Below are 25698 nucleotides of genomic sequence, written 5' to 3'. Positions count from 1 at the left end.
CAGGCAGGCAAAAGTACAATCAAGGGGCAAATCCAGTGAAGCGTTGTCGAGGGAAGCGTAGGGTCAAAAGCCGGGGAATCAAGGAGAGTAAAGGGGGCAAATCCGGGAGAGTAGTCGAGGGGAGCGAGGGTCAAAGCTGGGGTAAACAGGATGTATATATATAAACAAGACGGGGACTAGAGGGAGCTAAAGACAGGGGAACAAGAGGAGTTGGCAAGCTAAGAGAAAGACAAGAGGAGTTCAGAACTAGGCGAGACTAGCGGGGGGCAAAGCATGGGAAACTAAATACAATAACCAACCCGAGTGAAACGAAAGGGTTGTGATATATATAGGGGAACAAACGAGCGGTGCAGGTGAACATAATAAAGGGGTGACTGAGAAAGTGCCGGTGGTCATAATGTTCTGGCCACCGGAGCGTGCATGCGAACATGAGTCAGAGGGGGGAGAGAGTTACGAGCGAGAGCTCGTAATTGCATAAAGAGCGCGAGTGCTCGAGGGAGGAAAAAAGAGCGTACGAGCTCAAGGGGGCGGAGCGAGGGAGCGGGAAGTGTATGTGTGCGTGTGTGAGGAAGCTGAGATGGGGCAGAGGAAAGGGGTTCGTGACAGCTACAAGGTTAAAATATAGCAGAAACTCTCTCTCTCTCTCTCTATATATATATATGTTGCTAAACTAAACTTAACTTTAATGTATGTGAATCTTATTTGGACTTATTTTTTTAAATAAATTCCATTGTATAAGTTTGACTTCTAATGTATTGTATGTTACAAGTTTATGTTATGGCTGTTAATAAGAAGATATTGCTTATAACTTTACTTAAAGCAAGCAAAGACCACTTATGATCACATCATAAAGCCCTTTGACAGTTTACAGTATGCTGCTTTTGCATGACAGCTGTAAAACGATTAACTTTATGAGCTTCTGCTGCATTGATATGGGATGTTGCTTGTGTTATAATGATTTATACTTTTAAGTACAACAATGAATAGAGGAAGTCTTATAATCTATTATAACTGTAGTTACAATCATTTATGAGAAGTTATAAATTATTATAAGGTGCATTATGAGACATTGTGAATGCAGTATAATGCTTTTAAAATGTATTATAATTATGCTTTATAATTATAATAATAATTATAATTATTTTTTAAGTGTGGCTTGAGTGTCCAAATACTTTCTGAGCCTATGCGAATCATCATCTCATATATATAATGTGTACAATATATGATGACCACAGTATGTGTGAAGAACCTCCGTGTGTTTATTATGTATTGAGTGTGTACTGCCCCCTATTGATACTTTGATGATGATGCAATTGAACTGTCCTGCTGTCAGAACATTTCAGAACATTTTAAAACTAATTTTGTTGGGCTGCCACTTAAAGAGACACCGGATATGATTTTGACAGATGAAGTTTATTTTTCTCTGCATCTGACATTGATAATAACTACAGCACATCAGGAGAAACATTTTTGTACAGCGTTTTTAAGGTTCTAACCAGAAAATGAAAAAGATGTACAAAAAATACACAATAAAAGACAAACGTATTTCTGATCCAAATCAAGAGTCATGACTGCAAATATCTTCATACCATTCCAGTGCAGTTAAGACTACGGTAGAGTTCGAGATCTGTGATATGTCATGGATGTTTTTGTAAAGATTCACACAAAACAGTAACTTTGGTCAAGAAATGTGGGAAAGAACTGACATCAACATTATAGAATAATTTAAGAGCATATCGGTCCAGTCCAGTCAGCGTGAGGTTCACAAACATGTGCTTCATAAACGCACTGCTGATATTGCAGTCTGTGATCCCAAAGCCCAGCTTTAGGACTGTGCCACATGAACATACACACACACACACACTGACCTACAATATCTTCCATTAGGTTCAGCAACACAAAGACTAAAGAGACTAAACAGAGCACTTCAACACTGTGGAGAAAGAAAGATACAGCAGTCGGCAGCTGATTTGGAAACCGCTGCCAATGGGAGATCAGAAATGGGAGCAGAGTTTCTGGATAGAAGCGTCACATTGATAGAGCAAAGGAGGAAATGATTTAAGGGAATCTAAACTTCCACCATGACCTTCCAGTCAATTGGAGCAGCTTTGAATGGGTCAGTGAAGGCCTTCCTCTAAAGATCCTTTGACCTGCCAGATCTTCACTGTCCGATCGCTGTGAAACAAACCATGTTTATAGAAAGTGTCATTAGCGTTATCTTCAATCTTCAAACTACATTCTTATACTGACACTGCCAATGGATTTGTTTTACATTGTAAATGTGTAACCAATACAGCATCTAAAGAGCATGATTGTTTGAAAGCATGTAGTTTAATTCATATATTGAATCTGTGTGTGTGTGTGTGTGTGTGTGTGTGTGTGTGTGTGTGGTGTGTGTGTGTGTGTGTGTGTGTTCTTGTTGATCTGTAATCGTGTGTCACTCACTCTGATGCGGTAAAGAGGTGGCTGCTGTTGGTGCAGATGTCATTGATGGAGCTGTCATGACCTCTCACTTCTCCCAGAGCTCTGAGCGTGTCAGCGTGCCAGAATTTGAGCAGTCCGCCCCTGCAGCTACTCATAACAGCACTGGAGTCAGGGACTGCAGCCAGAGCACTCACCACATCACAGTGTGACCGCTCTACCTGCTGCACAATAGATAAAACATGTAAACACATCAGTTTATTAAATAAGAATTACTGTTGTGAGTTTGGGTTTTACTAGGGGTATTAGGGGTGTAAATATTTGTGATTCCAGTTCTTTATGATACTGATATATACATTGGTGGCCAAAAGTTCTGAATAATGGACAGATTTAGCTATTTCAGAAGGAAATTGGTACTTTAATTCACCAAAGTGGTATTCAAGTGATCACAAAGTATAGTCCGGACATTACTGATGTACAAAATCAGCACATCACTATTTGAAAAAAAGTCATTTTTGATCAAATCTAGACAGACCCCATTTACAGCAGCCATCACTCCAACACCGTATTCTTGAGTAATCATGCTAAATTGATCATTTGGTACTAGAAAATCACTTGCCATTATATCAAACACAGTTGAAAGATATTTGGTTTGTTAAATGAAGCTTAACATTGTTTTTGTGTTTGTTTTGAGTTGTCACAGTATGCAATAGACTGGCATGTCTTAAGATCAATATTAGGTCAAAAATGGCAAAAACAGCTTTCTCTAGAAACTCGTCAGTCAATCATTGTTTTGAGGAATGAAGGATATACAGTGTTTGAAATAGATAAAAAACTGAAGATTTCGTACAAAGGTGTACAATACAGTCTTCAAAGACAAAGCACAACTGTCTCTAACAAGAACAGAAAGAGATGTGGAAGACCAGATGTACAACTAAACAAGAGGATAAGATCATCAGAGTCTCTAGTTTGAGAAATAGACGCCTCACATGTCCTCAGCTGACAGCTTCATTGAATTCTACCTGCTAAACACCAGTTTCATGTACAACAGTAAAGAGAAGACTCAGGGGTGCAGGCATTATGGGAAGAATTGCAAAGAAAAAGACACTTTTGAAACAGAAAAACAAAAAGAAAAGGTTAGAGTGGATAAAGAAACACAGACATTGGACAACAGATAATTGGAAAAGAGTGTTATGGATCTTAACCCCATTGAGATTTTGTGGGATTAGTTAGACTGTAAGGTGTGTGATAAGTGCCTGACAAGACAGACACATCTATGGCAAGTGCTACAGGAAGTGTGGGGTGATGTGTGCACATGGAGGATTTTTGATGAGAACTTTTTGAAGTAGATTAAGTTTCAAATTGTAATAGTAATTTCTCACGTTATTAATGTCCTGACTATACATTGTGATCAGTTCAATGCCACTTTGGTGAATAAAAGTACCAATTTCTTTCCATAAGAGAAAAATCTATTCATTATTGCAAACTTTTGGCCGCCAGTGTACATGGCATTTGATTTGAGCCTGTAGACAGCCCATGATGCATAAAAATGCTGTCTAGGTAGGTGGCTAATTAGGGTTCGGAACAGAGATATAGTGAGTCTGCAAGCTGTGATTGATCATGCTCTTCCTCCCTTGTTCCTTATCTCCCACCCACTACTGCTAACCTTCCTTCAGTTCTTACCTGTTGAAGCTGTTTGCTGGATAGGTCCCATCTCTTAATGCAGCAGTCTCTGGCAGCAGTGTACAGAGAATCACCATGCATGGTCAGAGCCTCCAGATTGTCTTGATGGGTTGGGTCAAAGTGATGTGTGGCACTGATGCTGCCCTGAGCTCCTTCTGCCACATCAAACATCTGTGACAGAAACAAAAGTGCTTAGGGACGATTAACACCAAGAATTAAATGGAAAAGCACAACAAATCAAAAAGAAAGGTCTATTCACACCAAGATTGAAATGACAAAACAAAACGAATCAAAGACATCAGATGTATCTACATAGACAGTGAAATTAAAATGCAAAACGAATTACAGACAAAAGGTCCATTCACACCGAGAACTAAATGTAAATGCTAAATTAATCAAAGAAAATCTAAATCGCAGATTAAAGTTCTATTCATATCAAGAATAAAATGAAAAAGCACAGATGAAAAACAATTTGCACCAAGATCATAACAATAAAACAAAAGGAAATCACATAAAAACATGTCTATTTACACCACAAACAAAATTATAAAACTAAAATCACAAAAAGGTCTATTCACACCAACAGTGAAACGAAAGAGCAAAACACATAAGCAAAATGAACTGAGTCACAGACGAAAGGTCTATTCACACAATAGTGAAACGAAAAAGCAGAACGAATCACAGATGAAAGGTGTGTTCACGTTGAGTGAACTAAAAATGCTAAACGAATCACAGACGAAAGGTGCATTCCCACCGAGTGAAACTTAAAAGCAAAATTAATCACAGACAAGAGCTCTTCACACCAAGGATCAAAAAACAAAGAATGAACAAAGAATGAAAAGAAAAACAAAAACAAAAATTGCAGACGAAAGGTCTATTCACACAGTAGTGAAAAGGAAAAGCAAAACAAATCACATTTGAAAGGTGTATTCACATAGAGTGAAATGAAAAAGCAAAACGAATCACAGATGAAAGGTCTCCACACCAAGATTGAAATGAAAAAGCAAAACAAATTGCAGACGAAAGGTGTATTCACACTGAGAATAAAATAAAAATGCAAAACGAATCAAAGACAAAAGGAATATTTACACCATGGATGAAACAGCAAAACAAAACAAAGACGAAAGGTTTCTTCACACAAAGAAAGAAACAAAAAAGCATTCTGGTCACACGTTGCCTTTTTGTCAGCAATCGCTTTTTCTACTCAAAGACCAATAATATCAATATTTTTGCTGAACGAAGGAAAGGATATATAGATTTGAATTATTTGTGGCAAATACTTGCAGAGAATCGGTGTGAATAGTCTTTAAAAGACACATTGTGAAGACAGTAAATCTAATGAATATCTTAATAGAAGGGGTGGGAAAACATTATCTGCGATTTTGAATCGGTATAAAGGTATTGTTTGTGCTCAGACAACAATAAATCAGCTGCAAAAGCCTGTGTAATTGTGCATGAGCTGTGACAGAAAGGTGAAAATTATCATCTGGAAATCAACCTAACCACTCCCCAAAGGGGCTCATTGTTAGTTCACAGTGAGGGTGTTAACATACCTTCACGCTGTGATCTTTCGAGCCTGTGATGACCATATCTTGACCCTTCCCCATCTGGTCTACTGTAAGACACATTACCGGTCCCAAATGTCCCGTCAGTTTCCCTGTGGACACAAACCTAGAGAGGACAGAGCAGAGTTGTGTGAAAAAAGACTTAATAATCTGTTATCCAAATATAATAACTTGCTCTATGTCTGAAATTACTTTTCTTTTCTGCTGACGTCAACAAGGCCATGTGGGCTATTGGATAGTGTTCGCCAGTAGCCAAATAGCTATTTAGGCATTGTTTTAGCAAACTTACATTCAGCTCAGGCTTCATTCTGGAATTACATGTCCAACTGTCATGATCTAATCAATTCCTGATGGATAAATTGAGTCCCTACATCTTTCCCCTTCTGAATATTCATGTACAATTATTCAGTTTCACTTGGAAATATGTCACACTAGGAACAGACAGTTGTGGTAAAGTAGAGAGTACCTTCTCAAATCCCACATTCTCACTGTGTTGCCAGATGCAGCATACAGAAAAGTTCCGGAAGGATTGAGGGCGATCCGGTTGATCTGGTTTTCTCCTGGTGGGATGCCAACAGAACTGCTGCCCATGGCAGCACAGGAGTCACCTTGAGACACCTGTCCAGAAGAACTGAAGGACAGAGACAGTGCTAAAAATCCACAACCAGTGACATCAGAAAAACATTGTGTTTTAATAGAATAACATACAAAATACATTAAAAAATTGTATGGACCAATTTGTGGAATTTCAGCCAAGCAAATTGACAATGGAGAGACAAAATGTATGCCTTGTTTTTTGGACTGGAGTGAGCTAGGTTCAGGGCTGTACAATATACATCAAATATTTCAGAACATTAAGTGATATTGTGAAAATTGTTGTGATTTTAATGCACTTTTTTATTTGGCTATTCAGACTGTTCCTGTAGACTAGTTTTATGCCCCTTTCTTGTCTCAAGATGTGCGAGTATGACAGCATTTTAATAGTGTCTCTTATTTAAACCTCAATAGCAAAATGGTGATGAGCTTGGAAGTTCAAACAATACTGTTTTAAACAGTTTTACTCAAAAATATAGCCGTTTAATTAGAAAACAAAAAACAAAAATGAAAAAATTTAACTAGATAATTACAATATTTTACTTATGGCATTCAAGTATTTGAATTTGCTTGGTTCAAATTATGGTTCTTCAGAATGATAATAAAAAAAGTAAAAAAAAACATTGTAAACCATTTCAGAGAAAATACATAAGACAGAGATATTGAATATGGCCAAAAGGTTGAGAAATAAAAAAATATATATATTCATATTGATTTATATATATTTTATAGGTACAGTATATAAAATGAGCTTGAACTCAAACAGTTATTCAGAGCACAGATATGTAAAACAGTGTCAGAGTGACCCACGTGAGGGTGCGGATGCATTTGGCGGAGTCGCGGATGTCCCACACTTTGACGTAAGCAGTGGAGACGGTAAAGACCAAACTGGAACAGTATCGGACTGATACTACACTGCTGACATGATCTCCGAGAGACATAATCTCCTGACCCGTCACCAGGTTCCACACCTTACATGTCCGATCTGAGATAAACAAGAGAAAATGTATTAAAAAAAAAATATATATATATATTATTTCCAGTTAAACAATACACACACTACCAGTCAAAAGTTTTGAAACACTTGACTGAAATGTGTCTCATGATCTTAAAAATCATTTGATCTGAAGGTCTATGCTTAAATGTTTCAAATGAGTATTGTAGACAAAAATATAATTGTGCCACCATATTAATTTATTTCATTATAAAACTAAAATTTATTATAAAAAAAAGTTTTTTGAAATGGATGACTTGGACCAAATAATAAAGAAAAGCAGCCAATCAGTGCTCAACATAGATGGGAACTCTTGAATACTGTTTAAAAAGCATCTCAGGGTGATTCCTCAAGAAGTTGCTTGAGAAAATGTTCAAGAGTTCATGTCTGCAAATTCTAGGTAAAGGAGGACTACTTTGAAGATGGTAAAATATAACACACTTCTGATTTATTTTGGATTTTGTTTAGTCACAATATAATTCCCATATTTCCATTTACGCTATTCCATAGTTGTGATGACTTTACTATTATTCTAAAATGTGAAAGAAATGTATAATAAAGAATGAGTGTTTCAAAACTTTTGACCGGTAGTCTATGTGTATATATATATACATACATACACTACCGGTCAAAAGTTTTGAAACACTCATTCTTTATTATACATTTTTTTTCACATTTTAGAATAATAGTAAAGTAATTTTTTTCACATTTATTTTTCACACACACACACACATATATATATATTTTATTATTTAATTTTATTTTATTGTCTCCGGTCGGTTACACCACTAGACATTTTTCACCATTCTGACATTCTGACCCTTTGAGCCGGTGAAGAGTAGATCATCAGTTGAGTCGACACACAGCAGGGGTTTAGTGTGACCCTCCGCCACATGCACACACTGCAATATGGCTGCTCGACTGGACCGCACCGCTTGAACTGTGCTTATCGCACCTCTGGATCAAAAACACATACAGTTGTTTAGTCAGAAGTTTACATACACCTTATTTAATCATATATAAACTCAGTTCCACAATCAGTTTCACAATTCCTGGCATCTAATCGTAGAAAACATTTCCTGTCTTAGGTCAGTTAGGATCACAACTTTATTTTAAGAATGTGAAATATCAGAATAATAGTAGAGAGAATTATTTATTTCCGCTTTTATTTTCTTTCATGACATTCCCAGTGGGTCAGAAGTTTACAGACACTTTGTTAGTATTTGGTAGCATTGCCTTTCAATTGTTTAACTTGGGTCAAATGTTTTGGGTGGTCTTCGACAAGCTTCTCACAATAAGTTGTTGGAATTTTGGCCCATTCCTCCAGACAGAACTGGTGTAACTCAGTCAGGTTTGTCGGCCTCCTTACTCGCACACACTTTTTCAGTTCTGCCCACAAATTTTGATTTTGAAATCAGATTGAGGTCAGGGCTTTGTGATACCACTCCAATACTTTGACTTTGTTGTCCTTAAGACATTTTGCCACAACTTTGGAGGTATGCTTGGGGTCATTGTCCATTTGGTAGACCAATTTACGACCAAGCTTTAAATTCCTGGCTGATGTCTTGAGATGTTGCTTCAATATTTCCACATAACTTTCCTTCCACATGATGCCATCTATTTTGTGAAGTGCACCAGTCCCTCCTGTAGCAAAGCACCCCCACAACATGATGCTGCCACCCGCATGCTTCACGGTTGGGATGGTGTTCTTCGTCTTGCAAGTCTCACCCTTTTTCCTCCGAACATAACAATGGTCATTATGGCCAAACAGTTACATTTTTGTTTCATCAGACCAGAGGACATTTCTCAAAAAAGTAAGATCTTTGTCCCCATGTGCACATGCAAACTGTAGTCTGGCTTGTTTATGGCACTTTTGGAGAAGTGGCTTCTTCCTTGCTGAGCAGCTTTATGGTTATGTCAATATAGGACTCATTTTATTGTGGATATAGATACTTGTCTACCTGTTTCCTCCAGCATCTACACAAGGTCCTTTGCTGTTGTTCTGGGATTGATTTGCACTTTCCCCACAAAACTACGTTCATCTCTAGGAGACAGAATGCGTCTCCTTCCTAAGTGGTATGATGGCTGTGTGGTCCCATGGGATTTATACTTGCATACTACATTATATTGCATACCTTCAGGTGTTTGGAAATTGCTCCCAAGGATGAACCAGACCTTTTCTGAGGTCTTGGCTGATTTCTTTTGATTTTCCACTGATGTCAAGCAAAGAGGCACTGAGTTTGAATATAGACCTTAAAATACCCCCACAGGTACACCTCCAATTCAGTACACCTCTTATCAGAAGCTAATTGGCTAACTGTCTAAAGGCTTGACATAATTTTCTAGAATTTTCCAAGCTGCTTAAAGACACAGTTTACTTAGTGTATTTAAACTTCTGACCCACTGGAATTGTGATATAGTCAATTAATAGTGAAACAATCGGTCTGTAAATTGTTGGAAAAAATACTTGTGTCATGCACAAAGTAGATGTCCTAAACAACTTGCAAAAACTATAGTATGCTAATATTAAATCTGTTGAGTGGTAAAAATTAGTTTTTAATGACAGTGTACATATGTAAACTTCCAACTGTGCATAATACTCATGAAAGAAACACTTAAATCAGCCAAGCAAATTAAATATAATAGCTTTGTTCCAAACCCTTGTGAGCTGCCTACTTAAGACAGCATTTTAGGCATCATAGGTGCACTTCTGACATAAATGCTTTTAAAAAAGTAGGCAGCACAATTATGCTGCCTTATAAGACACCTCAACTTTTGCTACATTCAAAAGCAGCATCTAATGTATCGTTTTTGAGTAACAGAAATTGAGAATGAATTGTGACAAAATAAATGTAATTGTTCATTCAAGATGGAGGCTACGTGGAGAACAATTTTTATTATAAATAAACATATATCATTCAGTGCTGAAAAGTATAAAAAAAATAAATATATATATATATATATATATATATATATATATATATATATATATATATATATATATATATATACATTACACCACAATGTGTATTAATTGTGCTTACTAACAGTAACAAAGTGATTAGTTTAGCAACTTGCTAATTGTTATGTGGTTACTAAAGTGTTCTGGGTGGTTGCCAAGGCATTTCTTTGCAGTTGCTAAGGGCATTTATTTTAAACAAGTTGCTATATTTATTATGCTTAATAGAGTAACAATAATTAGCTTAGCAACATGCTAACAAGTTGCTATGCAGTTGCTAAGGTGCTCTGAATGGTGTTTAACTATGTTGTTGCTAGGGTATTCTGGGTGGTTGCCAGTGCATGGCTATGCGGTTGCTAAGGTGTTCTGAGTGATTGTTAAATGTTATCATTGTGCCTAATACAGTAACATGTAATTTGTCATGTTTAGATGTGTTTTTGTTCATGTTTGGATTTCATGTCTTTTATTTTTGCATTCTAGTTCCTGTTTCCCTTGTGATGTTGATGTATCTTGTTTTAATTGGTTTATTATCTTATCAGTTCTACAGGTGAAACTCGAAAAATTTGAATATCGTGCAAAAGTTCATTAATTTCAGTAATTCAACTTAAAAGGTGAAACTAATATATTATATATACTCATTACAAGCAAAGTAAGATATTTCAAGCCTTTATTTGATATAATTTTGATGATTATGGCTTACAGCTTATGAAAACCCCAAATTCAGAATCTCAGAAAATTAGAATATTGTGAAAAGGTTCAGTATTGTAGGCTCAAAGTGTCACACTCTAATCAGCCTTTAAATGGTCTCTCAGTCTGGTTCAGTTGAATTCACAATCATGGGGAAGACTGCTGACCTGACAGTTGTGCAGAAAACCATCATTGACACCCTCCACAAGGACGGAAAGCCTCAAAAGGTAATTGCAAAAGACGTTGGATGTTCTCAAAGTGCTGTATCAAAGCACATTAATAGAAAGTTAAGTGGAAGGGAAAAGTGTGGAAGAAAAAGGTGCACAAGCAGCAGGGATGACCGTAGCCTGGAGAGGATTGTCAGGAAAAGGCCATTCAAATGTGTGGGGAGCTTCACAAGGAGTGGACTGAGGCTGGAGTTACTGCATCAAGAGCCACCACACACAGATGGGTCCTGGACATGGGCTTCAAATGTCAAACGTCTTACCTGGGCTAAAGAAAAAAAGAACTGGTCTGTTGCTCAGTGGTCCAAAGTCCTCTTTTCTGATGAGAGCAAATTTTGCATCTCATTTGGAAACCAAGGTCCCAGAGTCAGGAGGAAGAATGGAGAGGCACACAATCCAAGATGCTTGAAGTCCAGTGTGAAGTTTCCACAGTCTGTGTTGGTTTGGGGAGCCATGTCATCGGCTGGTGTTGGTCCACTGTGCTTTATTAAGTCCAGAGTCAACGCAGCCGTCTACCGGGACATTTTAGAGCACTTCATGCTTCCTTCAGCAGACAAGCTTTATGGAGATGCTGACTTCATTTTCCAGCAGGACTTGGCACCTGCCCACACTGCCAAAAGTACCAAAACCTGGTTCAATGACCATGGTATTACTGTGCTTGATTGGCCAGCAAACTCGCCTGACCTGAACCCCATAGAGAATCTATGGGGCATTACTAAGAGAAAGATGAGAGACATGAGACCAAACAATGCAGAAGAGCTGAAGGCCGCTATTGAAGCATCTTGGTCTTCCATAACACCTCAGCAGTGCCACAGGCTGATAGCATCCATGCCACGCCGCATTGAGGCAGTAATTAATGCAAAAGGGGCCCAAACCAAGTACTGAGTACATATGCATGATTATACTTTTCAGAGGGCAGACATTTCTGTATTTAAAATCCTTTTTTTTTTATTGATTTCATGTAATATTCTAATTTTCTGAGATTCTGAATTTGGGGTTTTCATAAGCTGTAAGCCATAATCATCAAAATTATATCAAATAAAGGCTTGAAATATCTTACTTTGCTTGTAATGAGTATATATAATATATTAGTTTCACCTTTTAAGTTGAATTACTGAAATTAATGAACTTTTGCACGATATTCTAATTTTTCGAGTTTCACCTGTAGTCTGTCATTATTAGTCTTGTTATCTTGTTTAGTGTTCTGTTTGATCATTGGGTTATGGTTCCCCATGTCATGTATTTAAGCCCTCATGTTAACCATTGTCCTTTGTCTAGTATTGATGTTTGTAAGTGTAACTTTGTTGTTCATGCCATGCCATGTAAAGTAAAGTTAAGTCTAGTCTATTCTAGTTCAGTTTTCGTTTATTGTTAGGGTTTTTGGTTTCACGTTTATTTAAATAAAATGCACTTGGGTTCTTCACTCCTTTGTCTTCGTCCTTGCCAGCATCGTTACATATTTAGCTTGGCAAATGTTTTTATTTTTTGCTTGTCAACCTGCTCACATTTTTTCCTGTTGGAATCAACAGTGAGGCACTTTGGCTGTTCCAAAACAGTCACTTTTGGTTCCATTTCTGTTACGATGCCATCTTGTTACTGTTTTTCTATGTAAACATGCTAGATGTATGTTTTTGACCGTTGTTCCAAGTCTAACTGTATTATCAGCGTCTTTCACAAGAGCACCACCATTAAGACCAAGATCAAAGAATTTGAACTTTAAAAAAATGCATCTCGAGACACCTGCATTCTGTTCCATTTGTTGTGCTGCACCAAGCTTTTTTACACTAAGAACATGTTTTGTCTGAACAGTCCCTTAAAATATGACCGCTTGTGAAGACAGTAGCCAGCAAGGCAGCTCACTAGAGTTTGGTACTTAGCAAATTATTTATTGACTTGCATTTTTGTTGTATGTCAGAGATAAAAAAATCATTGCTGGAGAAACAATATTATATGGTTAATGTTAAAAACAACTGAAACGAGACCATAAACCGCAGTTAATAAGATAACAATGAGTTAAATAATGCAAATAAAAGCTGTCCTTGCAAAACATAACATGATTACATAGTGTTGAGTGAGTGAAAGCTTTAATGATGATAGACTTAAGCCTCTTCATGCTCAAAGTGAATAAATCAGACAATATTCAACACCACTCCTCAATTAATGCAAGACCAGACAGAGAGAGGAATTATGGGAAGATCAAAGTGAAATGAGATATAGAGTGGCGAAAGATAGACACTATGAAAAACAGCTACCTTTGAGGCTGAAATAAATCAGAGTCATCCATCCTAGAAGAGAACAGCAAACCGAAACTAAAGCAAAGATCTGAACACATCTGAAGAACAGAGAGGATTTATACTGCCAAAATGGCTGTTACCATCACTGGTTTGGTGTAATAAACCCTCATCTGCTCAAAAAATGTGTCTAGTTTAACCCTTCCTTGGCCTTGTGGAACTTTCAGACACATTTAGAACCACTTTAAAAATGGGTCAAAATGACCTGCAACACAAAGGAAGGGTTACATTTTTACTAAATGTATACATATTTTGAAGAAAATTAGAGGAGTTTTTCCACACAAAACTGAACGCCATGATGATAGGGTGTTCTGGGTGCTTGCCAGGGTGTTGCTATGTGGTTGCTTGGGTGTTCAGGGTGGTTGCCAGGGCGTTGCAATTCGCTTGCTAAGGTGTTCTGAGTAGTTTTTAACATTTTGCAATGTGTACAGTACTTGGGTGTTCTGGGTGGTTGCCAGGGTGTTGCTATGTGATTGCTGAGATGTTCTGAGTGATTTTAACATGTTGCTATATGGCTGCAAGGGTGTTCTGTTGCCAGGGCGTTTCTATGCAGTTGCTGAGATGTTCTGAATGATTTTTAACATGTTAATTTGTGGTTGTTAGGGTGTTCTGAGTGAATGTCAGGGTATGCAGTTGCTATAGTGTTTAGAGTGGGTTTTTAGTGCATTTTGATCCAGTTTCTAGGGTGTTATGAGTGGTTGCTAGGATGTTTGATAGGGAGTTGCTATAGCTCTAGTGTTTTGATTGGTTTTAATGCATTGCTATGCAGTTGCTAGGGTGTTCTTGGTGGTTGCTAAGGTGTTGCCAGAGATCTCATTTGCAGTTATTTAGGTGTATTGAGTGGCTTATATCATGTTGCTATGCAGTTGCTAGGGTATTTTGGGTGGTTGCCAAGGCATTGTTTTGTGGTTGCGAAGATGTTCTGAGTGGTTTTTAACATGTTGCTATGTGGTTGCTAGGGTGTTCTATGTAGCTGTCAGGGTATGCGTTTGTTGTAGTTTTTTGAGTGGGCTTTTGTGCATTGTGATCCAGGATTTAGGGTGTAATGAGTGGTTGCTAGACTGTTTGACAGCGAGTTGCTATTGCTCTAGTGTTTTGAGTGGTTTTTAGTGCATTGCTATGCATTTGCTAGGGTGTTCTGGGAGGTTGCCGTGGTGTTGTGGATGGTTGCCAGAGAGCTGTGTTGTGGTTACACTGGTGTTTTGAGTTGAGTGTATTCTTAGCATGTTGCTAAGTGGTTACTTGGGTGTCCTGGGTGGTTGCTAGGGCATTGTTAAGTGGTTGCTAGGTTACTCCAGGTGGTTGCTAGGGAATTACTAAGTTCTAGCTAAAGTATTCTGGGTGGTTGGGAGGGTGTTGCAAATGCAGTTGCTTTATTGCTTTCAGTTGTCTAATGCTTGTTCAGTTGTCTAGTGCTTGTTCAATTATTTAAAGAATGTCGATACATTGATCCATGTAATTCATGACATTGAGAATATATATTAATTAATTTATCATCAAAGATGTTTCAATAAAGGTAGTTTAAGTGTAGTAAAGTGTTTCTTACTGTTTGTCCAGGTTTCTAGTTCTGTCTGTGGGGATTTTGCTCCTGTCCTGAGCTGTCTTGCGGATCAAAGGCGAACAGTCGAAAGACTTCCTTTCTGTTGCCGTGGGAGATCTGGCACTGGAGCAATGGGAAAAATATGAACCAATGTAACTTAAAACCACCATAGACATACAGAATAATTCATTAGTATAACTAGTATGAGCTGTGTCAAATATATGAATTCCACTGAATTGTTTTTCATGAAAGACTTACACAGTATTTGTCTTGGATGTTAAGCTGGAGGAGATGGTCATTGTGTGGACTGCAGGAGACTCTTGACTATCCACTACAGGAATTAGAGGGGCAGTGAAATCCTCTGGTGGGACATCAGGGTCTCCAGTGTTGGGGTACAAGAGCTCCATTTGGGTAGTGGTTCTTCTGCGAGCCTAAATTCATCATATAAACAAAACAAAACAAAAAAGAGTATGTGCCTTAGTTACATCAAATGAAACGCATCAACGAGACATTTTGCAGTAACAATTATTCTACACACACACACAATATCTTTAAATACAGAAGTAGTCTGTTTCACCTTATTCCTGACTTTGGTTTCTCCACAAAGCTTCATGAGATCTGATGCCAAACAACTGGAAAAGATACAGGAACATTCTGACATTTAATCGATTAAAACGCTTGGATGTGTTTGACAGATGAATGGACACCAAAATGTACCTTTTCTCTGTGGCTGGACTCTGAGCCGATTCATCACTGCTACTTTCATCACCGTTTTCTGAGCAAACACACACACACACACACACATCTCCTTCAACACCTCTTGCGTTCTCACATTTTAGCTTGTAAATAAGATGTCAGTAAACAGCATCATATTGGTAACATGCATTGTGGTGTTGCAAACGTAACCCTGAATTCAACAGAACTAGAAGAGAGGAGGTGTGGTGTGGTACAGCCTAGCGTCAGTCTGCAGCCAGCACACCAGCATTAGGGTTGCAAGTGGGTCAAAGACAAATGAGGACATCCAATATACAAACATCTTACAAATCTAGTTTAAAATTCATATACTATGTTCTGTTCTATATGTCATTTTTCAAAAACTGTCAATCCTAAACATGTCAAGTGGTGTAACAATCAAGTAAATAACACACAGTATACATAGTTATAGGTAAACTTTGATGTTAGATACTGACAGATAGTGAGACTGGTAGTCTGCCTAGAACAATCTAGGCCCAGATCAGTTAGAAAAGTCATAGCAACCAGAGTTAGAACAGACTGAAGGTCTGTGCCAGGTTCATAGTTAGAAACAGTTGAAAGGCGCTATACAAATAAAAATAACTTGTCTTATTGACCTTAACACACTCATGAGGATCTACAAGCATCCAATCTGTAATGTAATTTCCTGTATGATTTTCTCATCACATGTTTTTTTAATTATTGTCATAGAAGAGGTGTAGTCAGGCCATTGTAATGTGTGTCTTTTTTTAAATTTTAATTTTATAAATGTATTATCAATTTATCAATCCCAAAGAACGTTGGAAAATACTGGATTTTAGGGATGTATGGTCAATATGTCTTCCCTTTGCAACCCTAATAACGGATGCTACAACATCGACAAGTTAGATGTTGTTGACCAATGCGACTAGTAAACAGCAAAGTATAATGAAAGGTTTGGCTGCATATCTTTCCACCTGAGAAGTGACTCCAGATAATGAAACTGGATTCAATGCTGAATCTAACACCATTACAGACTAAAATAACCTAGAAGAGTTAAAATCCTCCATGGGTCATCAACGGAAGAGTTTTTAAGTGCTTTTAGTGTAAAGTCCAAAGGGGGTTTAGGCAAGACCCATGCAGCTCTACGTTACGATCACTGTCTGCAGTTAGTCTAAGGGAGACGCATGCACAGGTGGACACCTCTAGTGGTCTCTACTTACCCGACGGGATGTTACCTAGTTCTGTTTGAATTCAGGCAACAAAAAGACAAAAGCAAATCAAGATCAAACTTAAAAAGAACAAGAGTAGAGAATGAAAAGCAGGCAGCATGCTGAATGTGTGCTTGCATGTATCTGACCTTGAAGAGCGTTCCCGAGCAGAGCATCCAGCTCAGGGTTTAGTTCAGCTTTCTCCTTCAGCATATGGAAGAGCAACTGGTTCTGGGTGGCACTGTTGATCTCCGTCTGTTTCAAACGGCCCTCCATAACTTTGATTTGAGACTCCTTCTGCGCCGCTTGTAAACCCTGAGAATACAGTTGAACAGTACAATACAAGTGTATGATAAACCTTTCTTAATAAATGAGCCAAAAATAAGCAGCAGGTCTGTTCTGATAGGCTCATGGACAGCAGGAAAAAACAATGCTAAATTGAATGGCTTTTTATTTATTCATTTACACAAGTATTTATATAAAAAAGCACACTTAAGCTCCAATTAGGCACCAAAGCAATTCTACATGTTTAATTACTGTTACATCTAACCTAGAGAACGAGTATGCTGTTTGAATTGGGAAAATATGCCCTGAAATTATCTTCTTCCAATATCGGTCCAATCTGACATATAACAATAAATTATAAAAGGATTATATGATTGATGCGCATGTCAATAATTTAGGCTAAAATGCTGATAATGACCGATATCTGATGCTCACCTAATCGTGCATCCCCAATTTAAATGAATGTCTATTAATCTCAGATACCTTATTGATGGCCATAATGAGGAAGTGATCAAGCAGGAAACGGGCCTCTGATAGTGTACATGAACTGATCACAGCAGACACGTCCACTGTATCTCCCTCCTCCTGTAGTAAACAACACATATCAAGATAGTTTCAAAGATATTTCTCTTTCAAAATATGACCACAGTGACTGTTAAACTGTGTTCCATTCAAAGCGAAAAGTGGGTTATTCCTACAAACCCAATTCCAAAAAAGTTGGGACCCAATGGAAAATGCTAATAAATTTCCATTGAAAATGGAAAAACATTTTTTTTATAGAAAATATACAGTACACTCATTTCAGATCAGATGATTGCAAAACGCTCAAAAAGACAGGGGCATATTGGGACTAATAACAATGTTACGAGTGATGTTAAACAGGTGAAGCAATCGTGTTACAATATACAAGGAGGCTCCAAAACAAGCCTAGTCCTTTAAGAGCAGGGATGGGGCGAGGCTCGCCAATTTGCCAACAGATGCATCAGCAAATAATCCATTGCTTTGAAATCAATGTTCCCCAAAGACAAATTGGAAGGATTTTGGCTGTTTCACCCTCTAAAGTGCACAACATAATTAAAAGATTCAAGTAATTACTTAGTCCAGAAGCGCTGCTGAAATCTCTGGGCTCTGTCTCATCTAACGTAAGAGAGTATAACAGTGGAATTGTGTTTTGTGGCCTGAAGAGTCCACATTTCATATAGTTGACTGTCATGGTATGGGGGTGTGCCAGCGCCCATGACATGGGTAACTTGCACATCTGTGAGGGCTCCATTATTGTAGAAAGATATGTATGAATTTTGGAGCAACTTATACTGCCACCTGGATGCCGTCTTTTCCAGGGACATCCCTGCATTTTCCAGTAGGACATCACCAAACCACATACTGCTCGGATTACAAGTGCATGGCTGCATAGTCTGAGAGACTGAACTGCCCGCATTCCTGACCAGTCTCCAATTGAGAATGCGTGGCACTGGTAATTTTGCTTCTCAAGTAAATGTATCTTGTTTTTAGAATGTTTAGATACTGGAAAACAAGACTAATATAGTCAATAAGAAATGGATTTCTGGCAGTGTTGAATGGAATACAGCATTAGGGTGTGTTACTATGCGTGACTTTGTTTTCTGTTTCCCCTACGCACCTTGGCCTCTTCCATCTGCATGATGTTGGCCTGGCAGTCGGCGATGCTGTCATTAATGTAGTCAATGTTAGCCGTCAGTGACTCCATCTCTTCAGTAAGAGAGAGGACGCTTCTGTCCGCATCCGTGTCCTCGCTGGCGATCTTGTCTCTCTTCCTCGTCACCTTCTCTCTGCGCTTCGTCAACTCCTCACGTTGCTGTGTACACATAATTTGAAGAATGATCTGTCAATTAACTAAATCGCAAATGGGATTACATGTTGAAATAATATGTATCCAGCATTCATTAATTTGAACTGACAAAATCACAACCAATCAGAATGAATTTTAAATACTACTAAGGAGCATGGTTTTCAACCAATTAGACTTCACGGTGGAAGGGGCTACCCAAAACGACGCCACAGAATTAGAAACTAAGCGTACAAGCAAAACAAACCCAAAAAGAAACATGATGTTAAAACTGTAAAGGGCATTAGTATGAAAAACAGTAGTAACAACTCATTCTACTATGGTCACCTTAAGCAAACGGATCATTTCAGTCTCCATGTTGGAGATGGTCATCCGCTGCATGATGATGTCACTAATGCGGCGCTCAAGTGACTGCCATTTAGCCCGCGCCGTCCTGGTGATGTACACACTTCCTGTCCTCATCTGTTGTTTCCTGAAATATAAATCACAACCGCATCATACTATTCTCTCAAATAAACATGAAATGTATCATTTTTTTAATGTTAAAATACTTTCTTGTATCCCAGCTTAATATGCAGAGACAACTATTAATTAAGTCAGTTGTAGCATGATTTCCTCGAAAAGTGTAAAAGCTGCGAGTCTGTGGCACTATAGAAATTTTGCTCTTTTTGTTTAAGTGTCATAGCCACCCAATACAGCCACACTGGCTCAACCAATGGCGTGAGTTTGGGGCGGGAAAATCAGTTTTGTCCGACTAATGGCTGATGGGCTAGAAAACTTGTTTGAAAACAATGATTATTTTTGCAATTACAATTGATGGTGCACAAATTACACACTTCACCTTCAACTAAACCATCTGAAATTAAACACACATTACCTCGTTCCATTAGGCGCAGTTGCGCTGGCCGTTTTTGGTCGGAAGGTAGCCGTACGGGGTGAAGACTCCGGCAAAGGCTCTGGTAAACTGATCTTACGATTAACTTTGCCGGATGTGGGCCGTACTTGCCGTCTCAGGGCCGTTATCTGATAAAGAGAGGCAGAGAAGAGGTTGCACCACAATTTCTTGGGTGTTATATTGTTAACAGTAGATATCTGATCTAATATTTAAATCTGATGTGAAAAGATCACATGGAGTTTTAAATTATAATGTTCATGGAAAAAAAAAAAAAGTTTAAACCAAAGGAACAAAAACCCCATTTAAATTCTTTATTAAAGTGCTATAATGGATAATGTAATACAGACCATTAGAGGGCGCCACATGCTCACACGTCACTGACTAAAGCACTGAATACAAACTATCCACCTTTTCCAAAACGTGGAAGATGTTCCAGAATTCACCTGTCTTCAAGTACCGGTCTCCAATATTTTCACTCGCATCTGCGTATATTCTTAGCGGGTAATGAGATGACATGTGGCTCTATAATGCCAATACTTCACAGTGTCGAGATTACTGTTTTTTTTAGACAGTGCCTCATCTGAGTGTGTAGATGTCATGAAGCGACGGTCCGATGTGAGTTACATTGATATCACTAACCTTTGAGTTGTTATGACAGCCAACTGCACAAGTAGAGTATGAAGGACATACTCTGTAGGACACATTGCACAATTTTTTAATTGCACAATTGTTTTCACATTTTAATCAATGGATATCATACCAATGTCTCAAAAGTCAATGTCTGCTGGTTTGAAAGTTTTTTGGATGGGGAGGCCTTGGTTGCTCAGCGAGTATTAACACTGACTACCAACCCTGGAGTCACGAGTTCAAATCCAGGGTGTGCTGAGTGACTCCAGTCAGGTCTCCTAAGCAGCCAAATTGGCCCGATTGCTAGGGAGGGTAGAATCACATGGGGTAACCTCCTCATGGTAGTGATCAATGGGGCGTGTGGTAAGTTGTGTGTGGAACACGGAGAGTAGTATGAGCCTCCACATGCTGTGAGTCTCTGCAGAGTCATGCACAACGAGCCACGAGATAAGTCTCAAAATCGGAGGAAACTGAGACTTGTCCTCTGCCACCCGGATTGAGGCGAGTATTCGCGGCACCATGAGGACCTACTAAGTAGTGGGAATTAGGCATTCCAAATTTGGAGAAAAGGGGATAAATATTGAAAAGAAAATTATGTTTTTTTGGATGGTTTCCCTTACGTAACCTATAGGTAATTGCCACTTTCACAACTGTCACTGCCGTTTTTTCCATGAGAACGAGAAAGAATACAAGTGTGTCAATCATTTATAATCAATTGTAAATAAATGTTATTCGTTCAGCGTTTTCAAGTTTATAGCCAGTATGCCGATGGTTTTAAATTGGTCAATATTTGGCCTATAAATAACGGCATCCAAAACATCGGTACATCCCTAATAAATATTTAAACAAATCATTAAATACAGTGGGTACGGAAAGTATTCAGACCCCCTTAAATTTTTCACTCTTTGTTATATTGCAGCCATTTGCTAAAATCATTTAAGTTCATTTTTTTTCCTCATTATTGTACACACAGCACCCCAAATTGACAGAAAAACACAGAATTGTTGACATTTTTGCACATTTATTAAAAAAGAAAAACTGAAATATCACATGGTCCTAAGTATTCAGACCCTTTGTTCAGTATTTAGTAGAAGCACCCTTTCGATCTAATACAGCCATGAGTCTTTTTGGGAAAGATGCAACAAGTTTTTCACATCTGGATTTGGGTATCCTCTGCCATTCCTCCTTGCAGATCCTCTCCAGTTCTGTCAGGTTGGATGGTAAACGTTGGTGGACAGCCATTTTCAGGTCTCTCCAGAGATGCTCAATTGGGTTTAAGTCAGGGCTCTGGCTGGGCCATTCAAGAACAGTCACGGAGTTGTTGTGAAGCCAATCCTTCGTTATTTTAGTGGTGTGCTTAGGGTCATTGTCTTGTTGGAAGGTGAACCTTCGGCCCAGTCTGAGGTCCAGAGCACTCTGGAGAAGGTTTTCGTCCAGGATATCCCTGTACTTGGCCGCATTCATCTTTCCCTCGATTGCAACCAGTCGTCCTGTCCCTGCAGCTGAAAAACACCCCCACAGCATGATGCTGCCACCACCATGCTTCACTGTTGAGACTGTATTGACAGGTGATGAGCAGTGCCTGGTTTTCTCCACACATACCACTTAGAATTAAGGCCAAAAAGTTCTATCTTGGTCTCATCAGACCAGAGAATCTTATTTATCACCATCTTGGAGTCCTTCAGGTGTTTTTTAGCAAACTCCATGCAGGCTTTCATGTGTCTTGTACTGAGGAGAGGCTTCCGTCGGGCCACTCTGCCATAAAGTCCCGACTGGTGGATGGCTGCAGTGATGGTTGACTTACTACAACTTTCTCCCATCTCCCGACTGCATCTCTGGAGCTCAGCCACAGTGATCTTTGGGTTCTTCTTTACCTCTCTCACCAAGGCTCTTCTCCCCCGATAGCTCAGTTTGGCCGGACGGCCAGCTCTAGGAAGGGTTCTGGTCGCCCCAAACGTCTTCCATTTAAGGATTATGGAGGCCACTGTGCTCTTATGAACATTAAGGGCAGCAGAAATTTTTTTGTAACCTTGGCCAGATCTGTGCCTTGCCACAATTCTGTCTCTGAGCTCTTCAGGCAGTTTCTTTGACCTCATGATTCTCATTTGCTCTGACATGCACTGTGAGCTGTAAGGTCTTATATAGACAGGTGTGTGGCTTTCCTAATCAAGTCCAGTCAGTATAATCAAACACAGCTGGACTCAATTGAAGGTGTAGAACCATCTCAAGGATGATCAGAAGAAATGGACAGCACCTGAGTTAAATATATGAGCGTCACAGCAAAGGGTCTGAATACTTAGGACCATGTGATATTTCAGTTTTTCTTTTTTAATAAATGTGCAAAAATGTCAACAATTCTGTGTTTTTCTGTCAATATGGGGTGCTGTGTGTACAATAATGAGGAAAAAAATGAACTTAAATGATTTTAGCAAATGGCTGCAATATAACAAAGAGTGTAAAATTTAAGGGGGTCTGAATACTTTCCGTACCCACTGTATATAAGGAAATTGTAAAAAAAATTCTAATAATAATTAAATCACTAAATAAATCAATAAAATCCCTTTTAGCATTAGTTAACACCCATTTTACCATTATCTTTGAGCTGATTGTTTTTAAGCACAAGCTTCATGTCTTTTCATTTTCAGAATTACGGTTGTTGGCACATCACTCAATGGTGGAAGTCGCCTTTTTTAAATCTTTTTTACACACAGCTTTGATACAAGGTGAACCCCCGGACAACACCACTATTCTTACCTCCTCTGTTCTCCTACGGAGAATGAGCTCCTGCTGTCTCTTTTGTGCCTCGAGCTGCCTCAGCTGATGCTAAAATGAGACAGAAGAGAGACAAAACAAGAGAGTGAGCAATGAGAGAGTCTGAGACTACAATTCAGTGGTGTTATCCAGGTGGTGATATTTCACCTCTTGCTTTCGTTGGTCTTTCTTCAGTGTGGCGATCTCGCGGTTGCGGCGGGTCTCTGTGACTCGATTCTTTTCCTGCTGATCCTTCATCTGTTTCATAAGCCCCACCTGAACGCAACACAGTCAACATGACAACAATGATTAGTTTGAAGTTTAATACTTAGGGTTAGGAATTTATTTAAACCACTAACACCAAGTATACGCTATAGTAATAGCCTCTGCAAACACTACGAAATATGCAAACGTGCTTATGTACCTTGGTTTTCTTCATCTCTGTCACATCCTGCTGGAGTTTCTTCAGTTGTTTCTCGTACTGTGATTGGTTCTTCAGCAGGCGAGCGTGCTCTTTCTGTGCTGACTGCAGTTTCTGCAGCTCTTTATTCATGGAGTTCAGTTTCTTCTCATATTCAGACTTGATCTTTTTTGCTTTCTCCTCCGTACAAGACTCCACTGAACCTGTGTGGATAGTTGATCGATTTTAAGTAGTAGCCATTTTAGAAATGTGTTAATCTTAATAATAATAGCAAAATTAGCATAATAAGCTAAATAATTTAACATTTGATGTCTAAAATACTTATTTTAAAGGAAATTCCAGTCATGCTATTTTCAAAACACACCACTAGAGGGAAGCAGAGATATGCAGCAGGTGCATAGTTCAACGTTTAAATGCTTTTTACACTGAAACTTCTATATTTTTGGTCTTTTTGCCACTATTTATTGACAAAATAGTAGTAGAGAAAAGGAATTCTTGAGAAGTGGGTGAAGATGGTGAATGGGATCGGGACATTTCACAGGCCGAATACAAAGTATAGTATAGCACAGTATGGTATAGTATAACACAGTATGGTGTAGTATAGTATAGCACAGTATGGTATAGTATAGCACAGTATGGTATAGTATAGTGTAGTATGGTATAGTATAGTATAGCACAGTATGACATAGTATAGCACGTATGGTATAGTATAGTATAGCACAGTATGGTATAGTATAGCACAGTTTGGTATAGTATAGTGTAGTATAGTATAGCACAGTATGTATAGTATAGTATAGCACAGTATGGTATAGTATAGTATAGCACAGTATAGTATAGTATAGTGTAGTATTGCACAGTATGGTATAGTATAGTATAGCACAGTATGGAATAGTGTAGTGTAGTATAGCACAGTATGGAATAGTATAGTGTAGTATAGCACAGTATAGTATAGTATAGCACAGTATGGAATAGTATATTGTAGTATAGCACAGTATGGTATAGTATAGTACAGTATGGAATAGTATAGTGTAGTATAGCACAGTATGGAATAGTATAGTGTAGTATAGCACAGTATAGTGTAGTATAGCACAGTATGGAATAGTATATTATAGCACAGTATGGTATAGTATAGTATAGCAGAGTATGGTATAGTATAGTATAGCACAGTATGTTATAGTATAGCACAGTATGGTATAGTATAGTACAGCACAGTATGGTATAGTATAGTACAGTATGGAATAGTATAGTGTAGTATAGCACAGTATGGAATAGTATAGTGTAGTATAGCACAGTATAGAGTAGTATAGCACAGTATGGTATAGTATATTATAGCACAGTATGGTATAGTATAGTATAGCACAGTATGGTATAGTATAGTATAGCACAGTATGATATAGTATAGCACAGTATGGTATAGTATAGTATAGCACAGTATGGTATAGTAAAGTATAGTACAGTATAGTCCATTGTATTGTTTTCATAATAGTTGCTTATTTTCTTCTAACATGTTTATTACATTTGTTGTTTTTTGTCATTAAAAATGTCAATAAACACATGCATTCATGTTTGTGTGTGTTGTGAATGTGTATTGTACCCATGTTGTGCAGCACACGGTCTCTCTCCAGCTGTGTGTCTTTGATTTTGCTCTGCAACATCATGAGTTTTTGTTCGTACTGTTGTTTGAGCGTGTGCAGGCGTCTCTGACTGTTCTCCAGCTCATCGATCAGTCGCTGTTTGATGGCGATCTCACATGTGATGTTAGCCAGATCAGCCTGGAAGTCTTCTGTCCACACACACACACACACACACACACACACACACACACACACACACACACACACACACACACACACACACACAAATGTTAAATATTAAAATATATGACTTTAAATTCAAATAAATCAAATCAAATGCTAATGAAATAAACACATTGAAATCAAATCTAAATTGAAATATTATGTTTAAGCCATAGAATGTAAATGGTACAAATATTCCTATTAAATTCATTAAACCA

General features: G+C 38.3%; 1 protein-coding gene across 6 annotated transcripts in view; it reads right to left on the bottom strand.

The window, feature by feature from the left end:
* Positions 1–1042: 1042 nt before the first annotated feature.
* Positions 1043–25698, bottom strand: part of LOC127638669 (kinesin-like protein KIF21A) — a 90958-nt gene continuing 66302 nt past the window's right edge. For 2 of the 6 annotated variants that reach the window (XM_052120284.1, XM_052120288.1), the window contains 22 exons: positions 25279–25467; positions 23688–23887; positions 23432–23539; positions 23267–23335; positions 19868–20013; positions 19318–19462; positions 18805–18999; positions 17649–17750; positions 17030–17195; positions 16893–16913; positions 15676–15733; positions 15536–15590; positions 15217–15389; positions 14965–15081; positions 13380–13412; positions 8078–8214; positions 7074–7248; positions 6136–6300; positions 5658–5775; positions 4105–4275; positions 2446–2645; positions 1043–2175 (listed from right to left, as the gene is read on the bottom strand). In XM_052120284.1, the coding sequence (XP_051976244.1) occupies positions 2118–2175; positions 2446–2645; positions 4105–4275; positions 5658–5775; positions 6136–6300; positions 7074–7248; positions 8078–8214; positions 13380–13412; positions 14965–15081; positions 15217–15389; positions 15536–15590; positions 15676–15733; positions 16893–16913; positions 17030–17195; positions 17649–17750; positions 18805–18999; positions 19318–19462; positions 19868–20013; positions 23267–23335; positions 23432–23539; positions 23688–23887; positions 25279–25467 (2801 nt within the window). In that variant the 3' untranslated portion in view covers positions 1043–2117. The remainder of the gene's footprint in view (positions 2176–2445; positions 2646–4104; positions 4276–5657; positions 5776–6135; positions 6301–7073; positions 7249–8077; positions 8215–13379; positions 13413–14964; positions 15082–15216; positions 15390–15535; positions 15591–15675; positions 15734–16892; positions 16914–17029; positions 17196–17648; positions 17751–18804; positions 19000–19317; positions 19463–19867; positions 20014–23266; positions 23336–23431; positions 23540–23687; positions 23888–25278; positions 25468–25698) is intronic. The other 4 variants (XM_052120286.1, XM_052120289.1, XM_052120285.1 and 1 more) reach the window with 3 other exon arrangements.

This window comes from Xyrauchen texanus, chromosome 47 (genome assembly GCF_025860055.1).
Source record: "Xyrauchen texanus isolate HMW12.3.18 chromosome 47, RBS_HiC_50CHRs, whole genome shotgun sequence".
Taxonomy (NCBI): Eukaryota; Metazoa; Chordata; class Actinopteri; order Cypriniformes; family Catostomidae; genus Xyrauchen; species Xyrauchen texanus.
This window is presented reverse-complemented; position numbering and strand designations above follow the sequence as displayed.